The sequence below is a fragment of the Sapajus apella genome, unplaced genomic scaffold, assembly GCF_009761245.1.
Source record: "Sapajus apella isolate SASKATOON/1434 unplaced genomic scaffold, GSC_monkey_1.0 scaffold12, whole genome shotgun sequence".
In the NCBI taxonomy this organism is placed as follows: Eukaryota; Metazoa; Chordata; class Mammalia; order Primates; family Cebidae; genus Sapajus; species Sapajus apella.
This window is the reverse complement of record NW_022436952.1, coordinates 9,083,687-9,099,185: the sequence shown is the minus strand read 5'-3', so window position 1 is coordinate 9,099,185 and position 15,499 is coordinate 9,083,687. Positions and strand designations below refer to the sequence as shown.

The 15,499-nt window shown below is 38.1% G+C and overlaps 1 protein-coding gene across 16 annotated transcripts in view; it reads left to right on the top strand.

Moving 5' to 3' along the window:
* The window catches only part of SPAG9 (sperm associated antigen 9), a 145,725-nt gene that overhangs the window by 119,382 nt on the left and 10,844 nt on the right, over positions 1 to 15,499 (top strand). For 9 of the 16 annotated variants that reach the window (XM_032280056.1, XM_032280054.1, XM_032280053.1 and 6 more), the window contains 8 exons: positions 489 to 614; positions 2,256 to 2,336; positions 3,015 to 3,082; positions 4,991 to 5,139; positions 7,373 to 7,544; positions 10,052 to 10,165; positions 11,455 to 11,493; positions 12,404 to 12,580. In XM_032280056.1, coding sequence (XP_032135947.1) covers positions 489 to 614; positions 2,256 to 2,336; positions 3,015 to 3,082; positions 4,991 to 5,139; positions 7,373 to 7,544; positions 10,052 to 10,165; positions 11,455 to 11,493; positions 12,404 to 12,580 — 926 coding nt within the window. The remainder of the gene's footprint in view (positions 1 to 488; positions 615 to 2,255; positions 2,337 to 3,014; positions 3,083 to 4,990; positions 5,140 to 7,372; positions 7,545 to 10,051; positions 10,166 to 11,454; positions 11,494 to 12,403; positions 12,581 to 15,499) is intronic. The other 7 variants (XM_032280060.1, XM_032280059.1, XM_032280057.1 and 4 more) reach the window with 1 other exon arrangement.

Here is a 15,499-nt window from a genome sequence, read left to right as displayed (position 1 = left end):
CCTTTCTCTCTCACCTGAGAAGAAACTATGATAAAATCCAAAATAAGAGACAGCCATAATAATAGTCTGAATAGTAACTGCTGTATTTAGTTACCATGCCTTAGTATCTTATCTGCTTCTTGGGCTTCCAAATTGTTATTTCTGGTACAATTGTTGAAATATGTGATACAAGCATTGACTTGGCTTTTCTGGAATTTTGGTGTTTGTTTTTTATTTTTAACTATAAGTTTAAGCCAGGTATGATAGTGTGTGTACCTCTGGTCCCAGTTCTTCAGGAGGCAGAGGTGGAAGAATCACTTGAGCCTGGGAGGTCAAGCCTGCAGTGAGCCCTTATTGTGCCTCTGCACTCCAGCCTGGGTGACAGAGGGCCACCCTATCTCTAAAAAGTAAATAAAATAAACAAACTAACTTAAGTATAGAAGTATTCAGTCCTTGAAAACTATAATTAAGTATACTCAGATTTCTCTCCTTTTGCCCCACCTTTCCAGCAATGACTCAGATGCATATAAAGATCCAATATCAGTACTACCAAATGAACAAGACCTGGTGAGAGAAGAAGCCCAGAAAATGAGTAGTCTTTTACCAACTATGTGGCTTGGAGCTCAGAATGGCTGGTAGGTGCCAACACTTTTAACGTTAAAATATGTTTATTGTTTTACTTTTGCTTTTGAAATCAGAAGAAAGTAAAATGTGGTAAACACAAATGCAAAAAGTATATATTAATGCAAAGCATTTTACACACACACAAAATTTGATGTTATGTTGCAACTACCACGTAAACTAGACTTGCACTGGTTCTGAATGGTAAGCCATATGTTTCTTTGTCACAGAATGTTCCCTTTATATAATATTCTTGGAAGAAGAGGTACATAAAATTTTTAAATTGGGGTGATCCAGAAATAGAAGACCCTGAACAACACAGAGACAGAGAATATTTATGTAGGCTAGAATGTGGGCAGGAAAACTGGGATTAAACCAACATGTTGGCTGCAGGAAGGCCCAATCCCAACTTTTAGTGGATATTTTATGAGGATAGGCAAAACAAATCACAATCTGAAAAGTCAGATGATGACAACTAATATTATATGGTTTGTTCACTTTCCAGTCATGGGGAGAGTTTTACGAAATTGTACATTTCCAAAGGTTAAGCAAGATGACTGTTGCAAGCATCTCTAATCCAAGATTTGAACCTTTTTGACCACTGGTATTATGCTCACAAGTAATGCTCATTGGAGCATTTTGGATTTTTGAATTAGAAATACTCAACTGTTGTGTATAATGTAAACATTCTAAAATCTGAAAAAAGTTAGAAATCCAGGCTGGGCGCAGTGACTCACGCATGTAATCCCAGCACTTTGGGAGGCTGAGGCGGGTAGATCATGAGGTCAAGAGATGGAGACCATCCTGGCCAACATGGTGAAACCCTGTCTTTACTAAAAAATACAAAAATTAGCTGGGTATGGTGGCGCGTGCCTGTGATCCCAGCTACTTGGGAGGCTGAGGCAGGAGAATTGCTTGAACCTGGGAGGCAGAGGTTGCAGTGAGTCAAGATCGCGCCACTGCACTCCAGCCTGGGCAACAGAGCGAGACTCGGTCTCAAGAAAAAAAAAAAAAACTTTAGAAATCCAAACGCCTCTGGTCCCAAGCATTTCACATAAGGGTTGCTCAACCTGCAGTGCATCTTTTCCGTATGAGTCCAATACTCTAAAGTGAAGAGTTGGGAAACTTAGTGTAACTGCTCCAGTAGAGCATTATGGGCACTGAAATTTGAATTTCAAATGAATCTCCCCTGTCACAGAATACCCCTGATTTTTCCCCCCAACCTTGAAAAATGTAAAAACTATTCTTAGCTTGCAGACTGGATTAAAACAGGTGGCAGACTGTAGGCCATAGTTTGCCACTTCTTGATGTAGGCCACTCTGTCATCCAAAAGTTATAGGTCAGTGTAGTAGACAGGTAAGGTAATTCACAAAAAGAGCTTTGCCCAAGGACTAAGTGTGTGAAACTGACTGTGCATTGCACTAGTTCCTGCTTTTCAGTCTTCATATGTTTTTCTTTGCTCAGTAGTCTATTTCTCTACCTTAGGCCTACTCTGTCACTTTTCTTTTCTGACCATTGTACAAAAGCAGCAGCACCTTTTCCTAAATTTTCTATGTTACTGTTCTTTCCTTCTGAATGAACTTTGCGATATTATTAGATATATGCAGTGTCTTGATGTTCTCTATGCCTTACCAGTGTTGACTTTGTTCTTGCAGTTTGTATGTCCATTCATCTGTAGCCCAGTGGAGGAAATGTCTCCATTCCATTAAACTTAAAGATTCGATTCTCAGTATTGTGTAAGTTTTATTTTCGAAATTCTTCTTGTTAAAACTTTGCATTTTAATATAAACTAGGTTTTAAGACTTTTAAAGCTAATACATATTTCATGACTAAATTAGTATCCATATTTGTTTGGTTTTTTAACGCTTTTTATGGAACTAAAGAAGTGAGAATGAAACTGTATAATAGAAAACCAAGTAGAAAGGAAAACTTGCTTGATTCAGTCCTCAGTTCTTTAGTACTGCAGGAAAGAACCAATACATATTAATTTATGTCTATTTTAGAATATTCTTTATGGTTTGTAAGTATGTTGACTGGGGCATTGATTTACTAGTTCTTTTCTGTGTGTTCACTATAAAATCAGACAGTTTGTCTTTGTGCCCACAGAGCTGACCCTGTTGGTTCCACACTGTGGTCTGTGGAGTTTGTATTGATTGTCTGTGATGAGAGGAGAAGCTTGGGCCAGAAAGTGAAACAACTGAGATATCACTTATGCTTTTGGTGTAGTTCAGCTGACATTTTTTCATAGCAGGACATGCACAATGAAGAAAGCGGTTTGTTCCTTTATGTTCTGATGTCAGCTCCTCATCTCATCACAGATAGGCCCTTTGTGAGGCCCTGAACTAGTTGAGTACCCTGTGGTCCCTTCTGTGTTCCTAAATGGAGAGTTCTGAACTCCCCTTTCCTGTTTACAGACACGTGAAGGGAATCGTGTTAGTAGCCCTGGCTGATGGGACCCTTGCAATCTTTCACAGAGGAGTGGGTGAGTGGGGATGTATATATAACAGGGATACTAATTTGTTGCTTTGCAAAGCATTTTTAAGTAGATTTGCTTATTATGTTTTAAAGAAGTGATAGTAGGATAAAAAATAAATACTAACAATATACAACATCAGTAAATATATTAGTGCCTGCATGGAGGTATACATTAACAGATACCTTAGAGAAAATGTATTTACCACAATGGGTAAGTAGTTTAGCATTTTATGGTACTTTTAAATAATGTGATAGGGAAACATTTGTTTTTCGTTCATATACTTATGCAATTAGGAGAAACTTGGTATTTTTTTTAATGTCCTATGTTTTAAAAATAATTTGTGTCCACTTAACATTTGGACTTTTTTAAAAGAATTTTGTAATTGGGTAAGGTTTAATCATTTTCATGTCACCTTATTTATATTTTCCCCCTTTAAAACCATTGTTTCATCTATAGAGGGTGATATCAGAAACCCTACTTGAGTGAATTAAATAGAGGGAATTTATGTATATATTCCTTCATAACTCCTTGGTACATGTGTCAACCAAAACTGATACATCATTTTCTACCCACTCGATTGGTATATCTGGGAAGTATTATGAAACATAGATACTGTACCGTGAATTTGGATTTTAGAAAGGCTTTTCCCAAAATCTCCCATCTTTCTGGGCTTGGGGAAACATTGTGTAGATGACAGTTAGTTGCTTTTGAGCAAGAGGGCTCTATTTTACCTTTTTTCAGCCCTTTATCTGTATTTAATCTTCGCAGTAAATTATTAAGAAAGTTCCATGTCATCCTCATTTTGTAGATGAGGAAACTGAAGCACAGAGCATTTTGGCCACTTTTTCATGGTCACTCAGCTAATAAGTAGAAAAGCCTAGAAAAAAATTAAACAGTGAATGTTTCGGTAAACTGAATTAAAATAATATTGACAGAATAAGACAAGTAAAATACATTTAGTTAGTGTCAGTATAAAGTCCTGCATTTGAGTTCAGAAGAACAAGATGGGGAGACAAGTATGAACAGTGAGAATGACCTAAAGGTTGACTATAGACTCGATATGAGTTTAATGTATTAAGCATCAAAGAAAAAAGTATTCAGGACAGGACTGGTGATAATCCTGCTCTACTAGGCTAGATAAAACAGCATCTTCAATGGACATCAACAAAACAGAGTTAGGTTGAAGGGTCTATAAACTGTGGTAGGTACAGAGCATATGCCGAAGATACTTGGTTTTGAAAGGAGAAGACATAGGGCTATAACGAAGAAGGTTGGATTGGATTTATTCTTTTGTTTCCACTCTGCAAGACTGCAGACTAATGGGCAATTACATACAAAGAGGCAGACTTAGCTAGGTATGGGTAATATTTTTCAACTAAAGCTGTCTGAAAATGGGATGGCTGCCTTATGAGGCAGTGTGCTCACAAAAGCTAAGAAAGCAAAGCAAGGTTCTGGTGACTGGTTCTCCTTCGTATTTCTATTATCACTGAAAATGTAGTATGCATAATTCCTAAAGTGTTAGCAATGAGTTACCCTCAACTTCTACCCAAGAAAATACATGAAAATGCAAGTGATTGAGAGACGTTATTCCCAAAATAACCTTAAGTCATTTCTAATTCTAAAAATATGATAAACAGATAACTTGTAACTGATTTATCACATCACTGCTTTTGTGAGCATGTTTTGAAGGGGGTACTGGGTGGCAGTTTGAAGCAGATGATCTTTGAGGGTCCCTTTCAACTTGGTAGCTTATGGAATAAAAGAACTCAGTCTGCAAATAAAAGATATACTTAGTACATGGTACTTTGGGTGCTTCCTCAATAAATTTAATTATACAACAAATAAAATGTTTCTTGTGTTGAAATTGAGTAGCAGGTGGTATGTGTTAACTATAATCTTTTATTTCTTTTAAAGACGGGCAGTGGGATTTATCAAACTATCACCTCTTAGACCTTGGACGGCCTCATCATTCCATCCGTTGCATGACTGTGGTACATGACAAAGTCTGGTGTGGCTATAGGAACAAAATCTATGTGGTGCAGCCAAAGGCCATGAAAATAGAGGCAAGTCAGCCTATGTTTTCTGTATTTATTGAATTTGTATTATCCAAAGACAGTTGGACTATAATTATTTTCAGCTTCTTTAGAAATTGTTTTCTTGTTCTGTGTGTTTTAAGGGCACTTGAGTAATGTATTTGAATATCTTAGCTTTCTGTGTTACTTCAACTCTCTTGCCGTTTTTGACTGTGAGGGGAGGAAGTGGCTTCTTTAAAAAGGAAAGAGGATTCATACATGAATGTTTACATGTGTGTCTGTGCATGTATCCAGAGATATATGTGTATTTTTGTTTGAATACATGATTCTTGATATGTTTAGTTATATGAGGATTGGTTGAGAAGAGGATTCCTCCCTGCCCTCCCCATGTGTATCCAGGCACATCCACATATGTGTCTCAGACAGAAATAACATTGCACTGGGAATTTGTTGTAAAAATGAAAATCTCCTAGTATTGTTTTCTTACAAGTTTTGTTTTGTTTTGGTTTGGTTTGGTTTTTTTTTTTTGCCACAATACATAAGTGCATTCTAATTGTTTAGGGATAAAAAAACTGATAAGAAAATTTGAAGGTGAAAGCTTCATCTTAAAATTTTCACCCTCCCCCAAATCACATTTCTTTCCCTAGAAGTCCCAAAGTTAACCACTTGGTATTTGTTTTTTATATCTGTTCTATCTGTCTGTCTATCTGCCTGTCCATCCATCCATCTATCCATTCATCTATTCATCCATCCATCCATCCATCCATCCACCCATCCATCCACCCATCCATCCACCCATACATAGGTCAAGTGTCCCTTATTCAAAATGCGGAAGACCAGAAGTGTTTCAGATTTTGGATTTTTTCAGATTTTGGAATATTTGCATATACATAGATAATAAAATATCTTGGGTATGGAACCCAGAGTCTAAATATAAAATTTATTTATATTTCACGTATACTTTATAACAGTCAAAAATATGATACACCATTAATGCAGTAAAAAAAAATAATGTATTCAGGGTGACTTATGGTGTCACATCAGCACTTAAAGACTTTCAGATTTTGAAGCATTTCAGATTTCAGATTTTTGGATTGGAAATGTTCAGCTTGTATCTCACACACATATACAGCAGTGTGGTTCCTTTTAGTTTAATTATATTTTGGCATTTTTGTTTGTTTGTTTTGAGACAGGGGGTCTCACTCTGTCGCCCAGGATAGAGTACAGGGGCGTGATCATAGCTCACTGCAGCCTCAAACTCCTGGGCTCTAGCAGTCCTCCTGCTTCAACCTCCCAAGTAGCTAATATCACAGGCACACACCATTACACCTGGCTGATTTTTTAAAAAGTTTTTTTGTAGAGACGGGGTTTTGCTATGTTGCCCAGACTGGCCTCAAACTCCTGGGCTCAAGCAGTCCTCCCCCTCAGCCTCCCAAATAGCTTGGAATATAGGCATGCACCACCATGCTTGATTAATTTTTGTGTTTATAGTAGAGCTGGGGTGTCACTGTGTTGCCCAGGCTGATCTCAAACTCGGGCTCAAGAGATCTCCCACCTCGGATTCCCAAAGTGCTGGGATTGCAGGTGTGAGCCATCAGCACCCAGCCTGATGAATTATAATTGTGATGTTATTTCAACACAGGGGCTCTGCAACAACGTAAAATCCAGAAATAAAATCTTCCTGTTAGGCCGGGTGCAGTGGCTCACTCTACTTTGGGAGGCCGAGGAGGGCAGATCACTTGAGGTCAGGAGTTTGAGATCAGCCTGACCAACATGGCGAAACCCCATCTCTACTAAAACATAAAAATTAGCCCATCATGGTAGTGTGTGCCTGTAATCCCAGCTACTTGGGAGGCTGAGGCAGGAGAATAACTTGAGCCTGGGAGGCATTGCAGTGAGCCGACATTGCGCAATTGCATTCCAATCTGGGTGACAAGAGCAAAGACTCTGTCTCAAAAAAAAAAAAAAAAAAAGAAAGAAAGCCTTTCTGTTGAACATTGTTACATAGTGTGGATATGTTAGTATTGCTTTTATAAGTTGATATCCTATATAGTTCTGAAATCCAGTATCTTGTTCTTAGTTCTTTATTTTGTTTTGCATTCTAGGATGAAAGCAATTGTGTATATGAAAGTAATCATGTTTAATATGTAATATTTGGGCTTCTCTTTTAATAGTCTGTTAACTTGTTGTGCAAATTAGCATAGTTTTAAATATGTACTCCTATGTAGCAAAATTAACTTTGTGATTGGACAATCTCTCCTAGAAATCTTTTGATGCTCATCCCAGGAAGGAGAGCCAAGTGCGACAGCTTGCATGGGTGGGGGATGGCGTGTGGGTCTCCATTCGCTTGGATTCTACTCTCCGTCTCTATCATGCACACACTTATCAACATCTACAGGATGTGGACATTGAGCCTTATGTAAGCAAAATGTTAGGTAAGCTTCCAACGCGTTTTATCTTTACCAATCAAAGAGGGTGTTTTGTTTTATTTTATGTTATTTGTCTATTTATTTATTGAAACGGGGTCTTGCTTTGTTGCCCAGCATAGAGTGCATGGCTACGCACAGGTGCAGTCATAGTGCACTCTAGCCTCGATCTCCTGGGCTCAAGCTATCCTCTCACCTCAGCCTCCGGAGTAGCTGGGACTGTAGGTAGGCACATGCCACCTCACTCAGCCCTTGTTTTTATTTTTAAATAGCCTAAAATCCTGGGTAGAACCAATGAATTAAGTTACCTCAGGAATAGTGAACTTTTATCATTGAAAGTGTCAGACAGATGTTTCAATCTACCTTGTTTTTTTTTTTTTTTTTTTGAGGCAGGGTCTCACCCTGTCACCTAGACTGGAATACAGTGGTGTTATCACAGCTCACTGCAGCCTTGACTTCCTGGGCTCAAGTGATCCTCCCACCTCAGCCTCCCTGTTAGCTGGAATACAGGCCCACATCATCATGCCCAGCTACCTTTTTTTTTTTTTTTTTTTTAAAGAAATGGGTTTTACTCTGTTGCTTAGGCTAGTCTTAAACTCCTGGGCTCAAGTGATTGGCCCACCTCAGCCTCCTAGAGTGCTGGTGTTACAGGGATGAGACAGTGCACCTGGCCCCTATTGTTCTTGATGGAAAGTTGGGATCATTTTGGACTCCTCCTCTCTTATTCTCCACATCTGATCTGCCATCAGGAACTGTCAAGTCTGCCTATGAAACTATATTTAATCAGTTACTTCTTTATCTCTACCACTATCCTTTTATCCCCAGGTAACCATAAGCCTCCTAACTGGGCTCCTTGTTGCCATTCCAGTCTGTTCTTTGCCTATAACCAAGGTGCAGATATTACCATGACACACTCTACTCTTGCCTTTAGGTGAGGTGACACGACTGGGAGACCTTACATGTTCTCAGACACTCTCCTTGCTCACACTGTGACAGCTCAACAAGTTCCTTCCCATTTCAGGGTCCTCACATGTGCTGCTGTATTGTCTACCTGGGAAGTTCTTCTTGGTCCCTTTTTAACTTACTTAGCTTTCAGGTCATAGCCTACCTGTCATATTCAAGAGAGACCTTCATTTAGGTCCTGTCATAGTTTTTCTTTATGGGCTTGTCATCATTGTGATCTCTCTCCTACAGACCCTAAATCCCATGAAGATCAGGGACCATCTTTGTCTTATTCCCTGCTCTATTTTTAGCACCTGACCCAGTGCTATAATGATTATTAGGAATGTCATAAAAGAATCCTTTCATGAAAAATGAACTGAATCAGTGGTTTTCAACCATTTAGAGTTACTGCCCTCAGAAAACCTTATTTCTAGCTATGTATACACATGCAAACACAAACTAATTTCAGGGATGTACTTTGACTGGAAGTTAAAAGTTCCCAGGATAGGCTGAATGGTGGTTAAGCCCCCTTCTAACACTGATTCTGTGATCATGCCCACAGTTCTTGTCAGTAGAACTTATGAGTGACTAGTGTATTTCTTAAATATATTTTCTGTTCAATAAATTTGCCTATCAAGTCACTGAAAATAAGATCAGTTGCAAAAGTTAACTTGAAATACAAAAATGCATTTATTCTTCCTAAATTGTTTTTATATAACACTTAAAATTTTTAAACTGCTTTAGAACCCAAGTATATAACTGAGGGGAAAAGTGTAGATTTTGTTTACAAAGATTTTAGTCTATGCAAAGAAAACTTAAGAGCAACCAGAACTTTTTCAGCTTATAAGAGCAAAGGACACTTGATTTCTCTGGGTTTGTTTGTTTTTAGAGACAAAGTCTTATTCTGTTGCACTGGCTGGAGTGTAGTGGTGCTATCATAGTTCACAGTAGCCTCAAACTCCTGGGCTCAAATGATCCTCCCACTTCAGCCTCCCACTTCAGCCTCCCACATAGCTGGGACTACAGGCATGTGCCACCATGCCTGGCTAATTTCTGTACTTTTTGTAGAGATGAGGTCTCATTATGTTGCTCAGGTAGTCTCAAACTCCTGAGATCAAGCAGTTGTCCCACCTTGACCTCTCAAAACGCTAGGATTTACAGGCGTGAGCCACCGTGCCCAGCCAGCTTCACTGTTTTTTGCTGGAGTTTTTTGTTGTATGTGTTGGTTTGATTTTACAGCTCCCTAAGTAAATCCGATGTCACAGTTCTGATGTGCCTTACTTCCTGTGTACTTTAATTCTAACTAATAGGTATGTTACCCACTTTTAAGCTTTTCTTTTTCCATTGACCCTGAATTGTCAGATAGACAATAAGCCCCAATAAGAGTTTACTTTGATATGAACTTTCAGGAAACATCCATTTAGCTCTAGTCACATTTCTTCTGTATTGTATCAATCCTGCTACTTGTTTTTTATTTTGTTTTGTTTTGTAATCCTGCTACTTCTAAGGAACTTGGAATGTAACACAGTGCCTACTCTAGTTTCTCAATAAAGTGTTCCCTCCTTTCTTTACAGGGACTGGAAAATTGGGCTTCTCTTTTGTGAGGATCACAGCTCTCATGGTGTCTTGTAATCGTTTGTGGGTGGGGACAGGAAACGGTGTCATTATCTCCATCCCATTGACAGAAAGTAAGTATATTTTTAGATAACTGCCATGGGACAAATAGGAGAATTATAGGAAATAGTTATGCCTGGAATTCAAATCTGTGTTAGCTCAGAAAATCAGTGATGGCAAAGATCTAGCTATTGTTAACTTCACTCAGTGAAACTTATAAACTCTAGGAAAATAAGTTTTCATGTATCAAGACCAATACTCATAATTAAAAGGTTTTCATTGTGAGAAGCTCTTTTTTACAATTAAGGAATCACAGTCCTATTTCATCTTTGAAATAAAAGTTGAAGTCCATTTTTCTTAAGCCTTATTATATATACCTTTATCCAGAAACACTACCTGGCATTCATCCTAGTTTTTCATATCTCCTAGCAGATAGTTTAGGATATTCCATTTGTCTTATTTGAGGTTTGAAAACAGTTGTGGAAGAAGTTTCTCAGGAGTTCAGCAAGGCTTTCCATCTATCTTCTATTTTAAAAAGAATGTGATTTATTGTTTTTATGAATAAAATATGCCTTGTGTGTTTCTCATATGATGTTCCATTACATCAATCATCCATTAAGTAAATGTTTTTGTGTTGCAAAATTCATGGCAGGGAATGGTTTAAAAGTGAATAATGTAAGACCATAAAATACATTAATAAATATACACCTCAGAATCACCTTACCTTTTTTCAGGCCAGAGGAGGGACAAAGACTAGAAGCTATTTTGGAAGCCTTTAAAAGAACCCAAGTTTTCAATCCCAGTTGTCTTTTCTGCAGTTACTTACAAGTCATATTTAGATTTCTCCTTATATCTGAAGAGATTGCAGGATCCCCTAGAGTTCATTTCAGTTCTTTATAAGAGTTTCATTTTAGCATAATAATTGGAACAGAATTTCTTTTTTAAAACACAAACACACACACACACACACACACACACACACACACACACACAGAGAGAGAGAGAGAGAGAGAGAGAGAGAAAGGAAAAGAGAAATAAAGGAGAAATTTTAGCATTAGGAAATGCTGCACATTGAGTTCTTAATATTTTGATTCAGATTCACTAACATTGCTTTATTATTTAAAAAAAAACCCAAAACCACCATCAATCAGATTTTCTTTTTTGAGCAGAGATTCTATAGAAGCTTTGGGAAGAACTTTTATGTGTTACTTGGTATTATGCCAAGTGGGATCTTGTTAATTTCATTAGGGGCTTTGAGCGCCAGGTTTACCAGGTAGAAGACACTGAGAGTGGTGGCTCACAGTAATTCTCTCCTCCCTGTCGTGCACCTCTCCATGTCCCCTTTCCTCCTTTCTCACTTTAGCCGTAATCCTCCACCAGGGACGTTTACTGGGGCTGAGGGGTAAGTGCAGATCCTGAACCAAGCTCTTCTTCCTGGCTTCTGATAGCCACTATAAGGCTGTTACCACTCCTCTAGAATATCCTCTTGAATGTTCCTAAATGTCATCCACTTGCAGTCACTGCATTGCAGCAGGTGTCTTTTTTTTTAATGTTTGTTACATGGCCACCAAACTGCTCAGCAGCTTAGTCTATTTATCATCTTTTGTTGCAGCTGAACTTTTTTTCAGACTTTACTTTCCTTCCAGTATAAACATGAAACATCTCTTAAGCTGTCATTAATTTACATTGTTTACTCTTGTTACTGATCATATTTCTTTCATTTACTTAACTTGCCTATGGAATGGGGATGTTTTGTGAGTCTGGTGTTTTACAATAATGCAGCACACCATCGGTCTGATATCAATAAAAACTACTTTATTGTAGTGACTGGATTCTTGTAAGCACAGCTTTTTACCAACCCCTTCAAGGGAAATATTCTTACTGCGAGGGAGAAAAATCAGAAGATAAACTATAAAGAAAGACTATTTGAAAATATACCCATTTACTTTAAACTGTGTAATGGTTAGCTTTCTAACATGGACATTAAAAACGAAACAGACACAACTAAGATTTAAATTTGTTTTCTTTTTTTAACTAAAATGCTTTTTTAAATGAATAGATGTATTTAAAAAATAAGCTTACTTATTGCTAGACTGGCAAAATCCCCTACACCATTTACTGAGGTAATTAAAAATAACTAGCATGCTGTATCTCTTTTTTTCCCAGCTTTGTCTTGAATTGGCATTGCCATCCTTGTTTTATCTCAACTGGCTGTAGCTTTTAGATAATATCATAAGGATTAACCAGTAACCTTTTACATTCATTACTGTTTTCTAGGGGAAAATATTTGGTATTTGGTTTTTCTGTTGCAGCAAATAAAACCTCAGGCTTACCGGGAAATCGTCCTGGAAGTGTAATCCGTGTATATGGTGATGAAAACAGCGATAAAGTGACTCCAGGGACTTTTATACCCTATTGTTCAATGGCACATGCACAGCTTTGCTTCCATGGGCACCGGGATGCTGTCAAATTCTTTGTGGCAGTCCCAGGTATGTTAGATTATTCTGTTGAGATGTTTCGTGTAATTGTCTCTCTTCTGTCATCTCTTGGTTCTACTACCTAATATTCTAAGTCTAAGTACTCGAATTGCAGGTAACTTCGAAGGAAGATCTGTAATGGAGGGTGGATAAAGTGCTATAAGGATAGTTGAATGAAGTTATCTTAGAATATTTCTCCCACCCTCAGAGACACATTTGTTGATTTTTCTTTAGGAGACTTGCTTATTTTTGAAAAGCAGTAGTAGTATTTTGTCCTCCTGGATTCCTAAAAATGGTCTTGATCTAATAAGGGAAATCACTAGAAAAAAACTTCTGTCATCAAGGCTGCGTGGAGGAAGAGATAGGGAATTCACTCTGGGACCTTTAGCAGCTTAAGAGTAAAAAGCAGTGGACTAGGGAATCTGGGGCCCAGGCCCTCTGTCTCTGCCACTAACCTTGAGCAAATCACTTAACCTCAGAGACCCATTTCCTCCCTCCTGCGTGGTTGTGATTAATATCTGCTCTGCCTACCTCATTTGTTATGAAAATTAATAAAAATGCCATTGGGAACTATAAAGCACCACCCAGACAAAAGGCAGTAGTGATGATGTCTAGTGAAAAATGAAAATTTATCCATTGACAATACTAAAATGATGTTCCTGACCATCTGTAAGCAGGACCCATGTTTTGAAATTTTTTTCCTGTAAGAGGCAAGTTTAGGAGCTAGACAAATTTCAAATCTGACTTTGCCCAACCAACTAACTGTGTGATGTAGAAACAGCAGTGTCTTAGTATATTAGGCAGGGGTCTCCAGAGAAACAGAACCAATAGGATGCATGTGTATGTGCGTGTGACAAGAGAGACATTGTAAGGAATTGGCTCACACAATTGTGGGGACTGGCAGGTCTGAAATCTGCAGGGCAGGCTGGCAGGCTGGAGACCCTGGGAAGAGTTGATGTTGCAGTTCAAATCTGGAGGCAACATCTCTCTTTCCTTGGGATCCCTCAGTCTTTTTCTCCTAGGGCTTTCAACTAGTTAGATGAGGCCCACCCATACTGTGGTATATCATCTGCTTTATTCTAAGTCTATTGATTTAAATGTTAATTACATCTAAAAAAGACTCAAAATGATATCTAGACTGATGTTTGACCAAATATCTGTGTACCAAACTAACACATCAAATTACTCATCATGCTTATTTTCCCAAGGGTGTTCCAAAGATTAAATGATTATATGTGCATGGGACAAGGGCTGGCATATGGTACCCTAACCAATTACTCAGTTATTAAACAACAATGATAATGAGCATTCTGAAACCTCATTTGTACATTTTATATATTTGTGTAGTCATTTCCTTCCTAGAAATGGGATTGTTGGTAACAGTGTTTCTCTTGCTTTAAAAAAAAATGAAAATATCAGAGTCTCCTTTAAATCTCCTTTGTATCCCTCGCTAATCCCACTCTCCTCTCCTTTTCCTCCTCACTGGTAACCACTCTCTTGAAGTTGATGCGTATCCTCTTGCCCATGTTTTTGTATTTTTACTATGTTTGAATGTATTTATAAACAATATATGATTTTTTTGTGGTTTTGGACTTTATACATGTTAAATGTGCTTCATATGTATGCTTCTATAATGTGCTTCTCATTTTTTGAGATTTATCAATATTCATACATAAAAATCTAGTTTATTTAACTCATATCTGAATAAAAATACTACATTTTATTCATTCTTCTGCTGATGGACCTCTAGGCTTCTTCCTTTTCTTTTTTCACTATTTAAAACAGTACTGCAGTGGACCTTCTTGTACGCATGTACAAGAATTTTCTGTTGGGTATAAATCTAAAAATGGAATTAGCAACATGGCTGTTGTGGGGCCAGTGGCCCTAAAGATTAAACCATTCTGGTTGGCCTTATCAGTAATACTACTGTGCTTTTGCTTCTGTGGCAAAACTAACTAGTCTACCAACAGAAGTCATCTCTGGCATGATTGCTTTCTTCCAAAGTATAATTGAGTAATGCATGAATGCACCCCTGTGGGGATCCATCAGACTTTCCTATCTGCTTTCAACATATATTAATTTTGTGACAGTGTGTAGCGTTAATGACTGTCCTGCTAGCTCCTGGAGGTGTAGTCTGTGTAGTTTGACCAAAGCCAGCAGATTCTGGCAAGGAAAAAAAAAACCCATAATTAAATCTTGCTAAGATGGATGGCTTAGAGATTGCTCATTTGTTCATGGTGTGAATAATATTTAAATGTTCCTCTCTTTCTACTATTTCACACTCAGGGATTCTACCTTAGAACTTAAGCTTCAGAACAAACAGCACATTTACTAGTAATTTTGTTTGCATAATCTAAGTTTAAAATAACCTGTACTTTCCTTAAATATGACAGAAAAGCCATAGATTTGAAATAAATTTAAATGTTAATTATGACTATGCAAACTCACAGGGCTTAAGTTGAAGACTTTTCTCAGTCTTTTTCACAAATAAGCACATTTCTTTTCAAGGGAGAGACCTTTTCCACTGTCTCTCAAATCAAAAGGTAGACTATACTAGTTTGAAACAGGTAGGCTGGGTGCAGTGGCTCACACTTGAGCCCAGGAGTTTGAGACTAGCCTGGGCAACATAGCAAGACTCCGTTAAAAAATTTTAAGAGGCTAGGCATGGTGGCTTAAACCTGTATTCCCAGCACATTGGGAGGTTGAGGTAGGTGGATCACTTAAGGTCAGGAGTTCGAGACTAGCCTGACCAACATGGTAAAACCCTGTCTCTACTAAAATACAAAAATTAGCCAGCTGTGGTGGCGGGTACCTGTAATCTCAGCTACTTGGGAGGCTGAGGCAAGAGAATTGCTTGAACCCCAGAAGCAGAGGTTGCAGTGAGCCGAGATCATGCCATTGCACTCTAGCCTGGGCAACAAAAGCGAAGCT